At 33.0% G+C, this 17,295-nt stretch overlaps 2 protein-coding genes across 9 annotated transcripts; one reads left to right on the forward strand and one right to left on the reverse strand.

Moving 5' to 3' along the window:
- The first annotated feature begins 347 nt into the window (after positions 1 to 347).
- Positions 348 to 2,184, forward strand: LOC112492244 (kinesin-like protein KIN-14R). Of its 8 annotated transcripts, none has more exons than XR_009638334.1 (4): positions 365 to 787; positions 1,022 to 1,104; positions 1,213 to 1,278; positions 1,525 to 2,184. XR_009638334.1 is itself a non-coding variant. In XM_060815825.1 (3 exons), exons 1-3 carry the CDS (start codon positions 735 to 737, stop codon positions 2,122 to 2,124), a joined length of 744 nt encoding a protein of 247 aa, XP_060671808.1. In that variant the 5' UTR covers positions 393 to 734; the 3' UTR covers positions 2,125 to 2,184. The 8 variants fall into 8 exon arrangements, 2 of the variants coding, with proteins under 2 accessions (XP_060671808.1, XP_060671809.1); XR_009638335.1 differs by having other exon boundaries at positions 367 to 787; positions 1,031 to 1,104; XR_009638333.1 differs by having other exon boundaries at positions 368 to 799; positions 1,031 to 1,104.
- Positions 2,185 to 3,066: 882 nt separating this feature from the next.
- On the reverse strand, positions 3,067 to 4,373 carry LOC107422893 (eukaryotic translation initiation factor 2 subunit alpha homolog). Its single transcript, XM_016032409.4, has 3 exons — positions 4,008 to 4,373; positions 3,700 to 3,798; positions 3,067 to 3,518 (listed from the first exon to the last, which is right to left on the reverse strand). Exons 1-3 carry the CDS (start codon positions 4,089 to 4,091, stop codon positions 3,327 to 3,329), a joined length of 375 nt encoding a protein of 124 aa, XP_015887895.3. The 5' UTR covers positions 4,092 to 4,373; the 3' UTR covers positions 3,067 to 3,326.
- Between the last annotated feature and the right edge of the window lie 12,922 nt (positions 4,374 to 17,295).

The raw sequence follows: 17,295 nt of genomic DNA on the forward strand, positions 1-17,295 counted from the left end.
AAAGTTAAAGCCCAGATGAGTAAATGATGTATGTTATACTCATTTAAGAGATCTCTGTACTATTTTTTTTTTTTTTTTGACAAATGATATTTGGAACTGATAGTATAATTTTGTGGTAATCTAAATATATATTATAAGTTAACCCAAACCTAATAAATCTTTGTTAAAGTACTGCACATTAATTTTTTATATAACAAAAAATAATAAAATAATATTCAACACAATTAAATAATGGTATACGTGCAATCCTGTCACACACACACACACACACACACACATATATATATATATGGAGTGGTTCTAGGATACGGACCGACCGCATGCCTTCTGTGCGGACTAAAAACGTGTCAAAATTTTATACCCGTTGGATTGTCTACCATGGACACGGACGGCTAAGATTGAATTGCAAAAAAATCCCCAAAATTCCTTTTCGTTTCGCTCACACAGACCCGTTCCAAAATTTCCAAATCCTCTTCTCCTCCCAACCTACCTTCCTTCCTCTTCTCGTTTGTGCGCTTGAGTTGCAGCTGCAAGTGAGAAACCCTAACCCTAGGTAGCTGAAAGTGACGGCCGGTCATGGTCTGAGATCTAGAAACTGCGATCTGTTTTCGAGGCCGTTCAGGAAGAAGGGTTATATACCACTCACCACTTATAGAGGACTCACAAGATTGGGGACTATGTGGATATCAAGGTGAACAGAGCTGTCCACAAGGGTATGCCCCACAAGTTCTACCATGGCCGCACTAGTTGTGTCTGGAACGTCACCAAGCGCGCCATCGACGTCAAGGTCAACAAGCAAGTATATTTCCCATCTGGGTTTTTTTTTGTGTTCTTATGTCATATATTTTTTATATTATTTTTACTTCCATTCATTGTTATGCTGAGTAATTTATGACAAATAAAACACTTCGCTTGAGAAAATTGGAGAGAGTTGTAAAATTCTTAAAAATTTTCGGCTATGGACACCCTGTTTTTTTTATTTTTTTATTTTTTTGATTAATACTTTCTAACGTTAATGCAGTTGATGCAGTTGCAAACTATGCGAACAAGCTGAAGGACCAAGTGCAGGAGTCAGAGTCTCATTCTGCTATCCTCCAACAGAAGGTTGTCAAAGACTAAACGTTGCTAATTTTCATTAGTTGATAATACTTTGGAAGCTTTTTAATTAACCTTTTTTTCCTTGTTCTTTTTTTTTTTTCCCTCTCCACTTAGATTAGGGAGCTTGAGAGAAAATTGAAAGATCAGGAAAGAGAGAAAGAATCCTTGCTTCATTAGAAGGTATCTCTCTCTTTAATTTTCTTTTCTTTGGTAACTCTTTCTCTTTAACTTTTAGTTGAGAAACGAAATACAAATGAAGTAGAAAGAAAACCAAACTTTTAGACCAAGTTGAGCTCAATAAAGGGTTGTAGGACTCGTCAAACAAACCCCAATTTAGAACAACCTTTTATCTCAATGAAATAGGTCTAGAGGGATAACAAATTCAATGTGAAAATGCTAATCTCTCTGTTTGAATTGCCATGGCAGATTAAGGAGCTCGAGGAAAAGTTGAAGGAACAAGAGCTACAGTTACAGTGCACTCATGATTTTGTCGACGCAGCAAAGGCTACGCCTGCAGAAAGAAAGATTAGTACGAGAGATGAATTCATGAGTGACATAGAATCTCATATCTTAAGGAGTTCAAACTCATTGATGAATCGGCCTAAGAGTCAAGGTTCTAATAGAGGGAATCATTCTATCCATGAGAGAACAAGAAGGAAAAGAGAGTTCAAAAGTGGTGATACAGAGAACATTATAATGGTAACAAATTGTTTAAATGATAACAGGGCTAGGAAATCTGACCCATCTAAGATTGCAAGAATTATGAGAACGGCAAAGCCATCCACTACAATTGCTGTTCAAGGGCCCTTGACTCACAAGAGGGTTATAAGAGATCAAGTACAAGGACTGAAGGATCAGAGGGATGCTAAGAAAAAAATTTGGTCGAGTTGCCCTTTTGTGTTGTCTTTTTATATACATGAGTTTTATTTTTTATTTTTTATTTTTTATTTTTATAGATATATAGATGTATCACTTGTGCATTATTTTTCTCGTAAATCTCCTTATGTACAATCACTATGTAGGTAATTTGAAATTAAATGTGCACTATGTATTGATATTGGATTCATATAATTTATTTAGTGCTTATTTTTTGGTGTTGGAATTTTAGGAAAAAGAGGAATTTGGACAAATCCCTTTGCTCAAGCAAGGTAATTAGCCTCAGTGGCCTTAGGGATGTCAACGGGGCGGGGCGGGGCCGGTTTTTAAAATCCCGTCCCCGTCCCCGCGGGGAATTTTACATCCCATCCCCGCGATTTTCTCCGTTTCTTTAGGTGCGGGGCGGGATCGGGGATTTTACGGGGCGGGACGGTTTTTCCCGTTTTATTTTTTAATTGATATTTTTTAAAAAAATTTATATAAAAAAATTATTTTATGATTAAAATATAAAGAAAATGACTACAATACAATAAAAATATAATAAAATACATCAAGGAACAAATTTACAATTATAATAAAATACATATTTAGAAAAATAAATAAAAAAAAAAAAGAAAATGATTTTACATAAATAAAATTTTATAAAAAAAAATAATAAATATATATATATATATATATATCGGGGCGGGTTCGGGGCGGGGTTATTATTCCCCGTCCCCGGCCCGTCCCCGACTCGGTTTTTAGGTATTTGCCCCGAGCCCGCCCCGCATCCCCGAATTTTCGGGGAAAAACCGCCCCGTTAGGGGCGGTGCACCGCGGTTTCGGGAATGGACGGGGCAAATTGACATCCCTAAGTGGCCTATGATGCTACTAAAACCTGCTTCGTTGGATAGACTTCTAATATTTTATTTTATTCTTCAATTGGATGATTATATTCTACATACCATTTTTCTTTTCTTTATAAACATATTCTACATCAATTTCAGACGTTTTCTTCTTAATCGCATAGTTTGCAACTGCATTAACGTTTTATTCATTGCATCAACTTTATAAACATACTAAACAATAATAAGCTTAGTTATACAATTAACAGAACCAAATTTGAAATCATTTACACATGTTGGATGAAACTAAACATGATTTTATGACCTTACAATGATCTGAACAAGAACACAGAATCTATCCATTAATTCTCAAAGCTCACAGATAATTCCGAAGATGGCAGTGTTTTTAATTATAGAAGAAAATTACTCTGAGTTCATAACTTAATAAGTGAACATTTAGACACAATAAGAAGCAGCAAATTTCAGCTACAATTTGCCAGATACACTGAACACATGAATCAAAATTGCTCAAAAAAATATAATTGTCAGTATCTGTGCCGCATTTTCACTCTGTAATCCCACTACCGGCGTTCTCCATATCAACTTCCCCATTCCCGTGTCTTCCTCTTCCTCGCTTTCCTCATCACCACTCACCTCCTCATTTGCATTTCGTAATTTAGCCATGTGCTCAGCAAGTAATTTATCATCCCGTTCACTCACCTACATCAATGCACCATAACATATTACACAAATTACTTAAATGGACAAGATAACAGTAAGTGAAGAACAAAGGAAGCAATGAGGCTTTTGAATTCCAGTTTTGAAACCGAAACCAACGTGAACTGAGTATCTAAAAGGTATGAGAACACCAAAAAGTAGAAATAAGAGGATTGACACTCACGGATCTGGGTGCCTCCTTCACAGTAAGTTTCCCCTTGTGTTGTTCTATTGCTTGGGTACAAACTACAATTGCATTGTCAAGAACTGATATTCCTTGTTCCTGTCCACGTTAGAAAGTATTAATAAAAAGAAAAAAAAAAGGGTGTCCATAGCCGAAAATTTTTAAGAATTTTACAACTCTCTCCAATTTTCTCAAGCGAAGTGTTTTATTTGTCATAAATTACGCAGCATATCAGTGAATGGAAGTAAAAATAAAATAAAAAATATATGACATAAGAACACAAAAAAAAACCCAGATGGGAAATATACTTGCTTGTTGACCCCAACGCCGATGGCACGCTTGGTGACGTTCCAGACACGACCAGTGCGGCCATGGTAGAACTTATGGGGCATACCCTTGTGGACAGCTCTGTTCACCTTGATATCCACATAGTCCCCAATCTTGTGAGTCCTCTATAAGTGGTGAGCGGGATATAACACTTCTTCCTGAACGACCTCAAAAACAGATCGCAGTTTCTAGATCTCAAACCATGACCGGCCGTCACTTTCAGCTACCTAGGGTTAGGGTTTCTCACTTGCAGCTGCAACTCAAGCGACAAACGAGAAGAGGAAGGAAGGTAGGTTGGGAGGAGAAGAGGATTTGGAAATTTTGGAACGGGTCTGTGTGAGCGAAACGAAAAGGAATTTTGGGGATTTTTTTGCAATTCAATCTTAGCCGTCCGTGTCCATGGTAGACAATCCAACTGGTATAAAATTTTGACACGTTTTTAGTCCGCACAGAAGGCATGCGGTCGGTCCGTATCCTAGAACCACTCTATATATATGTATGTATGTATATGTATATATTACACATAAAGAGTGAGTCATTTATCAAAAAATCCATAATTTAATTAAATTAAAAAATAAAGATTTGATTGTTAGATAAAAATCATAATTAATATTTAAATTTAAATTAAAATATCAAAATGTTTGATATATAAAATAACTATTTCATAGTGAATAAAAATAATTATTTCAAAAAATAAAATATAAGAAAAAGAAACTATTAATATTTTCGATGAATTAAAATTAAAAATTCACAAAAAAAGATAATTTAATTTTTAAATTTACTTATATATATGTTTATGTTTTTTATAATTTATTTAATTTTTTTCATATCTAATCAAATATATAATTTATTATTTTTAAATTTAATTATATTACATATATATATATATATATTTTATGTTATTTTACAAATATTTTTTATTTAAATATTTTAAATATATAATATATCAAATTTAAGATTCTTAATAATTATCAATTTAATTTTTACCATATTCATACTGAAAAAATATATATTTAATTCAAGAAATAACTATTTGTTAAATTTTGATGAGGAATAAATATTGTGGAGAATGGTTAATCTTAAAAACTGATCAAATATAAATTTGTTTAATCCTATGAAATGGTTTCCATTTCTTCTCCTCTTCTTACCTGCCAAATGTATCCTAAATGTGGCTGCATTCCCAATCAATAAAGTGATTTGGCAATCCCATTTAATGAACTTAAATATTCCGTACTAAAGAATTTTTATTTATATGTATTAAACGGATTCGGTGTGGTAGAGGAGAACGGTGCCAAGGCCAACGGCGGAGTAGTGGGAGAAAGAAAAAAAAAAAAAGGATTGAAAAACCAAATTATTAATATTTAATAAGGTGGGACACAATAAATTGTTAGGCAAGACATAAAAGAGCTGAAATTTTTAACTGAGGTGTTTATTTATAATTGTTGAAACTCATGGTTAACCAAAAAAATAATATTTGAGAAATAATTCCTAACAATATACTCTGTTTTTACACACTCAAAACAGAGCCCCTGTGATACATATATAAATATAGACATAAAACTATTAGGTATACAGATATGATCAGTAAACAAAACTATAATTATCTCCTAATTCCTTTATCCTCAGCTCTACATACTACCATGTCCTCTGGAATATCTTTGTTATCACATGGGTTGCCACACGGGCTTGTCATCACATGGGTTGCCATACGGGTTTGCTATTCTGTCATCATCTTTCGTGTACGGTTTATCAATAACTGGGGGACAAGGAACAAGAGACAAAAAAAAAAAAAAATTCTGGTCCTAATTTAATTAATGAACGTTTAGATTTATAATTATTAACGCGGAAGTTTAATGGATTATACAAATATATGTGTTTGGCCAAAAAAATTGTGACACATACGACAAACATAAAATGTTGCCAGGTTTTATGCACCTGCATTCTTATGGCATAATTCTATACATATTACTAGAATCGTATTGATAAATGATGCAATAAATGTATCATATAAAATATTTAATAATTTATTAAAAAGAATCGCCTAATGTCCTGTTATTAAATTTATAAGACAACTAGCGACTCATTCGACTTTATTTATGATTTTATATACACATTCTTACTTTTAGCGACGCAGTACAAGAGTCGCTAGTATTTAATTTTTTAGCAACTCAAAACATCTTTTAGCGACTTAGTTTAAAAGTTGCCTATATTCAAGTTTTAGCGACACATTATAAAAGTCTCTTGTATTTGATTTTTTAGCGACTCAAAAGCCTTTTCGCGACTCATTTTAAGAGTTGCTTATATTCAGTTTTTAACGATGTATATTTTAACGACTCACTTAAAAGTCGCCTATATTAAAGTTTTTAGCAACGCATATGGATATTTAGCGACGCACTATGAGAGTAGCTTGTATTTGAGTTTTTAGCGACGCATATAGTCTTTTAGTAATTCATTGTATCGATCAGCTTATAGTGATACACTATTTAGCGACACTTTTTCATAATGTCGCTAAAAACTTATTAGCGACATTTTCCTGTTCAGTCACTGAATGTGTTAGTCGCTAATAGTCGAATATTTAGCGACTCATTATGCTTTTCGCAATGCATTGTTTAGCGACTTTTTAAATAAAGTTGCTAAAAGAGATATTAGCTATTTTTTTTTATAGAATCGCTAAATATGTGAGTCGCTAAAATTAGGCAATTAAAGGTCACCAAATATGTTAGGCGACATGGTTGTTTGTTTATTAGTTGCCCTTTTTTTTTTTTTTAATTTTACTTTTTTTCAATTTTGTGAAAAATGATTAAAATAGTAAAAATATAAAAATAATTATAATACAAAAAACTAAAACTAGCCAAAATAATTAAAATACAAAAATTTAAAATAAATATTTTTTTCATAACAAATTAATTATCAAATAAATTAAATATTATCTTGTTGACATATTTTTACATAATTTATAAATTATTGTATTTTTTCATAACAAATTTAACATTAATTAGATTTTCATGAATGCATACTCATTGAGATGGAAGTTGACGTCCTCTTATTGATGATATTACACTCTCATTCTGCATATGGAAAAATTTAAAAAGTTACTAATACTTAAGCAAAATAAATTAATAAAATATTAATAATTAATAAATTTGTAATTTAGTATAGATGAAAATTTAAAGAACATTACCTTCTTAAGATTTGAAAAAGCACATTTCTCCTAATTAAAAGTGGAAAACACATAAGGAAGCGGATCAAAAAATAATTTAATGAATTATAAATGCCATAAATATTACTTAAAACATGAGTTAATAAATATACGTACCAAATTATTTAGAAGATATTGTTTATCCATATCCCCTCATAGTCGTTACGAATATAGCCACTCTCACATTCATCTTCATTATCATTTTCATCAATACTTGGCAAATGGATTGTGAGCCATCGTAGTATCGCCAAGAACATTTTCTTCAATAAAAGTATAATGTCGTGATGGAGTTAGAACAACAGACCATCTCGAATCAAGTTGATCTTCAACATAAAATATTTGTTGAACTTGTGAAGCCATAATGAATGTGTCAGATTTATATATAATTTTATTAAAGTTAACACATGTAAACCCCATCTCATCAACTTTCACACCCCTGCTATCAACCCAATCACACTTGAATATTGGAATTCGAAACATAGTGTAATCAACATCCCAAATTTCTCTTATGATCCCATAGTATGCCATCTCAGCTAAAATTGAGTTATTATCCTTAGCATTAGCAAAATGCTCACTTTTGGCAATAACTTTGACACCACTATTCTGGATAACCCGTTTATTATCCATATCTAAAGTGTCGAATCGAACCCCTCTAATGACATATCCTTTATGTTTCATTACCACCCATTGTGGATCATGGGCTATCCATCTTAATGTTTCAGAAACTGTGTGATTAGGTTGACTTCGCTCCTATTCAATCTAGTCAATTGAAAAAAAATATAAAACGTTAAAAGCTAAAACAATGATATTATATTGAACATTTAACTTTCCTATACCTTATCACGTAACCAGTACATAAATGTACATTTGTGTTTGTCTTGAAACTATTTTTCTTTTTTTCCTCGATTTTTTTTGCTTGATACTTCAAGACATCAAAATGAATACTAAAACAAATAAAATTTTTTGTAATTAATAAAAATATCCAAAATATCAACTTATTTATGCATATTAATATATTCAAAATATCAACTAAATTATACATGTTGATATATATATATATATATATTATATATATACGCACCTAACATACTATTCCACTTCTGGTACATTCGAAAGTACGCATCTATGGACTTACTCTCAACCTTCTTGATCAATTGATTGACTTTTTCTACCTTTAATGGGGGTACCAACATCATCCTTATCATTTAACTTTTGATATCTACCAATGGGGTTTCCAACTGCATCTAACCTTTTTTGAAATTCACTACAAAACTCAATCACTTCTTCATATATGTAACTCTCGTCAATAGAACCTTCTGGCTGATTTTTATTTCGAATATAACCTTTCAATACTTTCATGTATCTCTCAAACAGGTACATTCACCTTAAATGTATTGGTCCATACAATCTGACCTCTTGAGCCAAATTGTAACAGCCTAGTCCACCCGCATGCGATATTGTCCGCTTTGGGCCTAACCCGCACGGTTTTGTCAAAACTTGTCGCAAAGGAAATGTATCCACACCCTCTTTTAAGGCATGCTTCGTTCTCCTTTCCAACCGATTAGGGATCTCACAATCCTCCCCCCTTGGGGCCCAGCATCCTCGCTGGCACACCGATCCGGGTACTGGCTCTGATACCTTCTGTAACAGCCCAGTCCACCCGCATGCGATATTGTCCGCTTTGGGCCTAGTCAGCACGGTTTTGTCAAAACATGTCGCAAGGGAAAGGTATCCACACCCTCTTTTAAGGCATGCTTAGTTCCCCTTTCCAACTGATCTGGGTTCTCACAAAATGTACAGTTAGATGAACCATTACATCAAAAAATGATGGTGGAAAGAATTTCTCTAGAAAGCACAAAGTTGTAACAAGATCATTTTGAATTTTGTCCAATTCAACAACAATGATAGATTTCTTGCAAATTGCTTTGAAGAAAAAACAAAGTCTTGCAATTGCATGTCTCATATGTTTAGGAAGGATTGCACGAATTGCAAGATGCAAGAGTTGTTACATCAATGTATGACAATAATGAGATTTCAATCCTACCATCTTTAAGTCCTCCATAGAAACAAGATTCCTAAAGTTTGAAGAATAACCATTTGGGACCTTTAAGTTTGCTAAACACTTATAAAACAATTTCCTCTCTTGCTTTGACAATATATAGCAGGCAAGTTGTAGGAAAGTTTGATTTCCTTGCGGCTTAGGGGCCAAGTCTTTCCGCAAACCCATTTTTTGTAAATCTAACCGAGCATTAACTCCATCCTTCGTCTTATCAGGAATATTGAGCAATGTACCATATATGCTCTCACAAACATTTTTTTCAATATGCATGACATCTAAATTATGTCGCCTATAGAGAAATTTCCAATATTCCAATTTAAAAAAAATGGACTTCGTCTTCCAACATTTTTCAGAATCAACTGTCCTTTTCCTCTTGTTTGAGTTATCAAAACTCATTGCATTAAGCTTAGCTAAGATTTCTTCTCCAGTCAACCATTTTGGAGGCACTCCAAATTCTTGAAATCCATTGAAAGCCTTCTTTTTCCTTCTATAGCGATGATTTGGAGGAAGAAATCTTCTATGCCCGGTAAAACTCATTTTTTTTCCCATGCTTTAGCTTTGTAGCAAAAGTATTTTCACTGCAAATTGGACAAACATAATATCCTTTCATTGCATGACTGGACAAGTTACCATAAGTTGGGAAATCATTTATTGTTCATAGCAACACTGCCTTCAAAGTAAATTTCTCTTGACGATAAGCATTGAAGATCGTAACACCCTCATTCCACTACCGCTACAAGTCTTCAACTAATGGCTCCATTTATACATCAATTTGATTGCCGGGTTACTTCAGTCTAGAAATTAGAAGACTCAGCATCATAAATTTCCGCTTCATACAAAACCAAGGAGGAAGATTATACACAACTGTCATCACAGGCCAACAACTATACATACTACTTAACATACTATGTGGATTAACTCCGTCGACCGTGATCCCAAGTCTTAAATTTCTATCTTCGGATCAAAATTTGGCCATAAACGATAAACCAACTTCCAAGATGGAGAATCCGCAGGGTGTTGCATTTCACTTGTCTTAACCTTTCTCCCATTGGCATGCCATGTCAAATTCTTAGCAGTTGCAACACTATGAAACATTATTTTAAAACGAAGAATAATAGGAAAGTACCACAAAATTTTATCTGGAATATTGCTAGCAACTTCATTCTTATCAATTTTCCATTTAGCAGATCCACATTTAGGACATTCATTAAGGTCCACGTATTCCTTCCTAAACAAAATACAACTTTTAGGACATGCATGAATCTTGGTGTACTCCATTCCAAAAGCACTCAAAGTCTTCTTAACATTGTATATGGAAGTTGGCAACACATTGTCATTTGACAACATCTTGGATAACAATTGCAATAGTACATCAAAGCTTTTATCAAAATATCTATATCTTGCCTTTAAGTTGTACAATTTAACCAAGGCCGACAACTTGGTAAATTTGGTACAACCTGGGTACAAAGGTTTCTTCCCATCCTCCAATAACGTAGCAAATTCATTAGGATCATTTTCAAAATTTTTGAATGTAGCACAGGTCATTTCTAAGTTATTGAAAGCCACGTCTTCCTTACTACCACTATCATTTTCATTATATTCTACATTAATATTCCCAAAGTGAGAAGATGATCCAATACTGTCAGCACATGACTCACCATGCCAAATCCATCGCCGATAGTTGACATCAAACCCATTCTAATATTTATGGCCTTTAATATCCCTAATAGTATGGATTTTCATATTCTCACATTGCATGCAAGGACACCGTATGGTATTACAATCATTGGCATTCTCCATGCTAAATTTCAAAAATTCATTCACCCTTTTAGTAAAATCGCTTGAGGTTCTATCTTTTGTTATCCACGATTTATCCATTTCCTTACCGATCTAAGCAGAACAATGTCAAATAATATCACAAATAAATTACCGAAAAAAGCAAGATTATTAAGAAAACCCAGCGAACATCGACAAAGGCAAGATTAAGAAAACCCAAAGAGCCTAATAATGAAAAAATAAATAAATAAAAAATTATCCAACCCACCACATGTCACCGCTAATCATAAAGAAAAAAGAAACTCACCGAAACCATGGAAACGAAGAAAGAAGAAGCCAAGCTAACCACGAGGCGACACAGAGGAATCCAACTTCCAGACAGTAACACTGCAAATGGAAACTTGAACCCCGAAATATCCAACTCTTCAAGTCTCTTTTAGATTGCTTTGAATTCTAACATCTATTAGGTAGTGTACTAACATCTATTTTCTGAAAAGAAATGGTATTCAAAGGCCCACGTAAAATTTTAAAACGCACAAAATTTTTTCAGAAAATGGCAAAACAGGTGACCCATTTAAATACACTGTGTCGCTAAAGGTTAAGCCTGACAACAAATCAAGCGACGCACAGACATCTTTAGAGTCGCCTTTTCATTTTATTTAATTGTTTGAAATATTTTTTTTTCAAGTACAGTTTATTTTCTGTTTAAAATTGCAAGTCACTTAAATTGTATATATATTTTTTTTAACAAACTATAGGCACAGGTGACCCATTGTTTTCATATAACATCGCTCGTTCTTTTATTTATGTTTTTTCACCCTTTAAATACGATTTTGTACTTTATTTCAGTTTAAAATATGCAACTCTCATAAATGTTCCTGTTATGTCCCCAACATTTTAAGAACAGGCGACGCAGTTGCATTTAATAGAGTCGCCTTATCCCTTAGAATTTAAAATTTATTTTTGAGATTTCATTATTTTTTTGAAATTTCATCTACAATTATTTTCACATAGCATTCCAATGAACATCAATTCCGTAGATCTAAAAATAGAAAACAGTTTTATCAATGTTCTTTTCAATTATTCACATATATATGTATACATGAAACACAAAAACACATTTCACGACTAAATTTGAGATAGGGTATACCAATTGTAAATTAATCTAATGCAACAAGGACCTATAGACCAATTGCTCGACGTAAATATGTTTAATGAGATGAACTTTCAGATTTTTGGGTATCAATGATAGTTTATTTGAATTTAAATTTTATCATAGATAAATTTTTTTTTAATCTTGAAATAACAAGCGACGCATTAAATGATACATGGGTCGTCAGATAATTTAAGGTGACCTATTCTAAAGGGAATAGGCAATGCATTAGTTTCACTCCGAGCCACCTGTACATTTTTTTTTTGGATTAGTCAATCTGATTTTCTTTCAACTTCAAATATCTAGTGAAAATATTTAAGCAACATAAATGAGCTAATACTTTTTCTTTTATTTTTTTGTATGATATGAACAGGTGACGCATAATCTTCAATATATGTCGCCTGTTTACTTTTATACTTAATTTTTCAAATCAATCTGGTTTTTTTTCAATTTTAAATAACCAGTGAAAAAATTTAAGCAACATAATTGAGACAGTTTTTTGTTTTTTTTTTTTAAGATGTTGGTTACAGGCGACGCATTGTCTACGTTATGCATGGCCTGTTATTCTCTTTTATTTTTTATTTTTTTTTACCAATCTTATTTTATTGCAAGTACAAGTAACCAATGAAAATATTAGACTAACATAACTGAGATTTTTTTATTTTTTATCTTTTTGTAACACATAACAAGCGACGCACAATGCTCATTATGTGTCGCCTGTACCCTTTTTTATATTTTTATTTTTTGTTTACGTAATCAAACTGTTTTTAATTCAACTTCAAATAACAAGTGAAAATATTTAATCAACATAACTGAGATGATTTTTTTTTCTTTTTTTTAAAGATGTTGGTGACAGGTGACGCACAGTATACGTTATGCGTCGCCTTATATTCTTTTTATTTATTTATTTTTTTATCAATCATATTTTATTGTAAGTACAAATAACCATTGAAAATATTAAAGTAACATAACTGAGATTTTTTTTTTTTTTTGGTAACAAGTAATAGGCGACACAGAATGAGCTCTGTGTGTCGCTTGTTCAATCTACTTTTAATTCAACTTCATATAACCAGTGAAAATATTTAAGCAACATTACTGGGGTTGTTTTTTTTTTTTTGTTTTTTTTTTTAAAGATGTTGGTGACAGGTGACTCACTGTTGACGTTATGCGTCTCCTGTTATTCTCTTTTATTGTTTTTTTTTGTCAATCATATTTTATTGCAAGTACAAATAACCAGTGAAAATATTAGAGTAGCATAATGGAGATTTTTTTATTTATTTTTTTATTTTTGTAACATGTAACAGGCGACACACAAATCTCATTATGCGTTGCCGGTTCCTTTTCTATTTTTTTTTTTTTGGGTTTTTTGTAACCAATCTACTTTTAATTCAACTTCACATAACCATTGAAAATATTTAAGCAACATAACTTGGATATTTTTTTTTTTTGAAGATGTTGGTAACAGGCGACGCACTATCTACGATATGCGTCGCCTATTATTGTCTTTTATTTTTTCTTTTTTTTCTATCAATCTTATTTTATTGCAAGTACAAATAATCAATGAAAATATTAGAGTAACATAGCTGAGATTTTTTTTTTTGGTGTAACATATTACAGGCGATGCACAATGCTGTTATGCATTACCTGTTCTCTTTTTTATTTTTCATTTTTATTTTTATTTTTTGGTCTTCTTAATCAATCTACTTTTGATTCCACTTCAAATAATCAGTGAAAATATTTAACCAACATCAATGAGATTAAATTTCTTTTAAAGATATTTGTAACGGGCAACGCACTGTATTCCTCGTGCATCGTCGGTTCTACCTATTTTTTTTTCTTTTAAAATCAATATAATTTTCTTTCAACTTCAAATAACTGGTGAAAGTATTAGAGCAACATAACTAAGTTTTGTTTTTTTTTTTTTTGGCTCCAAAAAAAAACTCAATTTTTTTTAATAAATAGTGTTTAGGCGATGCACAATTATATTTATGAGTCGCCCGTTCTAATTTTTTGTTTTAATTCCTTTTTTCTTTTTTTGTGTATTTAAATATTTTCTTTTGCCCCTAAAATATTCTTAAATAACCCAATAATCATGAAATATTAAAAAATAAGATGACATGTTTTTCTATGGGCTTTTTGTTCAATATTAACCCCAAGTACAGTAATTTGAGTGTTGGAAGCAATATAGGAAATATCAAAAGATTTTGAAGGATCTCTCTCTCATTAGGCTTTCATGTTTCTTTGAAAGGTTTGTTTGTGGGTTTCTTTCCTAAATTTCATTGTTCCATCTTCCTCTGCTTCTTCTTCTTACTGGTGTTTGGGTTGGAAGCATTTCACCCTTTTGCCTTGGCCATTGCCATCGTTGGGTTGTGTGATTCGTGGGCTTCCATGGCCATCACCGGCGTCGGGTTGGGTGAGTCTTGGGCTTCGTCGTCGTGGGGTTGGGTGGCTGGGATTTTTTTCATGGCATCGCCGGGACTGGTTTACTGGGTTTCTGTTGTGCCGTTGCCGTCACCGTTGCCTGCAGTGGTGGCTGGAAGTTCCTCTTGATTGCTGGTGTATGTGTTGTGTTGCTTCAAAAAATTTTCTGTTTGCTGGTTTTTTTTTTTCGTTACTTTTATTTTGTTGGGGTTTTATTTTGTCAAAATCATGTCTTGTCTTCGACAATCGATTAGCTAAATTTTTTTTTTGATAAATAGCTATATTGATTGAGTGGGGTTCGATTGTATGTAATGCAAAATGATATGCTAATTTTTGTATTATGTGTTTATATGTTTAAATTCAAGATATAGCCATTATAAATTGCGTAGTAAATGTCAACAGTAACACAGATGGTTCCCCGTTGCATGTCTTAAAACGACATCGTTTGTACGGCTCACAATCCATTAGTGATTTAGACGCCTTTTATGGTTGAAAATGTTAAAAAGATATTATTGACTGCATTAATTGGTAAATAAATTACATGAATTTATCGTTTATTATTGTTAGTAATGGTATATTGATTATATACACTATGTTCATATTGTTGGTAATATTAATTTGTGTTTATGTTTTTTTTATTTTTTTATATGTAGAATTATGGATCCTTTTTTAATGAACATGCCATCTCAAATAAGGATGGCACTGGATCACCATCCAGTGATATGGAAAGACCGACTACATCATCTCCAAGGTGTAGAATGTGAAGTCCCACATCGGTTGGAAAGGGGAACGAAGCATGCCATATAAGTGGGTGTGGATAACTTTCCCGTATGATGCATTTTGACAAAATCTTGAGGTTGGGTTGTAAGAGGATTCCCCAGGCCCAAAGAGGACAATATCGGACGTGGATGGTCTGGGCTGTTACAGATGGTATCAGAGCTAGTACCCGGATCGGTGTGCCAGTGAGGACGCTGGGCCCCAAGGGGGGAGGATTATGAAGTCCCACATCGGTTGGAAAGGGGAACGAAGCATGCCATATAAGTGGGTGTGGATACCTTTCCCGTACGACGCGTTTTGACAAAACCTTGAGGGCTGGGTTGTAAGAGGATTCCCCAGGCCCAAAGAGGACAATATCGGACGCGGGTGGTCTGGGCTGTTACAAGAAAATGAGGGGCTACAACGATGAAAGGCCTTAGGAAGGTTTTGGGGGGAAGCAAAAAATTGGAACCTCAATATAATGAGGTTGGAGTTTCTATTAGCAATGAGGCCATTCGAATGAACAATTTGGAGGGCTCATTGGTTAGGAGCATAATACCAATTAATATACCTAATTGGAGAGCTGTGCCACATGGGTTAAAAGATAACCTATGGGACAATATAAAGGTACGTAGTAGATTATTGCTAAATCTTGTTTATTATGAGTCATATTTAATTGATGATTGGTTTATAATTTATTTTTTGCATTTGTAATTTGAATGAACTTTTCTTGCATTTCTAACTTACCGCATTTACTTGTCAATCAATGTTACTAAATATATATATTTTAATTTTGTAGCATTATACTGGTAAAGATGATAGTTTTAGGAAGGTAACTTTAAAAGATTGTTGTGACAAATGGAGAAAATTCAAGACTTACTTATATAGACATTTTATTCAACCATATATTGACACACCCGAAGTGTTCAAGCATCCACCCTCAGTGTATGAATTCATAAGCCAAGAGGTGTGGGATGATTTTGTACAACAAAGGTCGTTGGATAAATTCAAGGTATAGTTTTATTTAATGCACGTTAATGTTGTATTAAATTGCGTTGTCATTATTTATATAAAAATTCAAATTTGTTATGGTTACTTAAATTATGTGGGTTTTCTAATATGTACATGTGTTTATAAATTATGTAGGCATTAAATCACACATATTCGTAAAAACATAGATTAAACAAGTATCCGCATAGGATGGGTGCAATGGGCTACAAGAGATTAGAAAGAACCATTGTATGCAATTTTATTTTATTTACATTTAACTCTATTAATTTTGTATTTGTTACTCACTTGCATAATTAAAATTAATTTATTTGTAACTTTTGAAGCAACTTGAAAGAGGCACCCAAGATTATGTAGACCGAGATGACCTATGGATACGGGCACGTATGAGGAAGGATGGAAAATATGCAAATGAAGAAACTGAACAATTGGCGGAAAAAATTGTGAAAATTGTATTTTTTTTAATGAATAGTTGTTGCATATATTATTATTTAGTTCATTATTATATAAACTGATATATTTAATCATTTAATAAATATATTGTAGAATGTCTTAAAGAAGAAGGCAACAAAAGGAGAAATTCGGCCTTCACCTCCGGTTGATATCCTCACACAAGCTTTGGGAAAAGAGGAGTATGGAGGTAGGCTTAGGGGTCGAGGCAAAGGATACACGGTGACTAACTTTTTCCATACTCCTAAGCAAAGTTCACAAAAGAAGACTAAGTCGGAGGGAAGTTAAAAAATGGCAATAATGGATATGCTGCTCAAAGGTCTTGTTGTAATCATCAGAAATTCAAGCAACTGCAGCGCTGCCCAAGTTGGTGCGCTCATATCGGCATATGGTATTGACATCCCGTTGTTTTCTCGTCCAGCCGATGATGTTGCTGCTCAAAAGACC

Source organism: Ziziphus jujuba, chromosome 3, assembly GCF_031755915.1.
Source record: "Ziziphus jujuba cultivar Dongzao chromosome 3, ASM3175591v1".
Lineage (NCBI taxonomy): Eukaryota > Viridiplantae > Streptophyta > Magnoliopsida > Rosales > Rhamnaceae > Ziziphus > Ziziphus jujuba.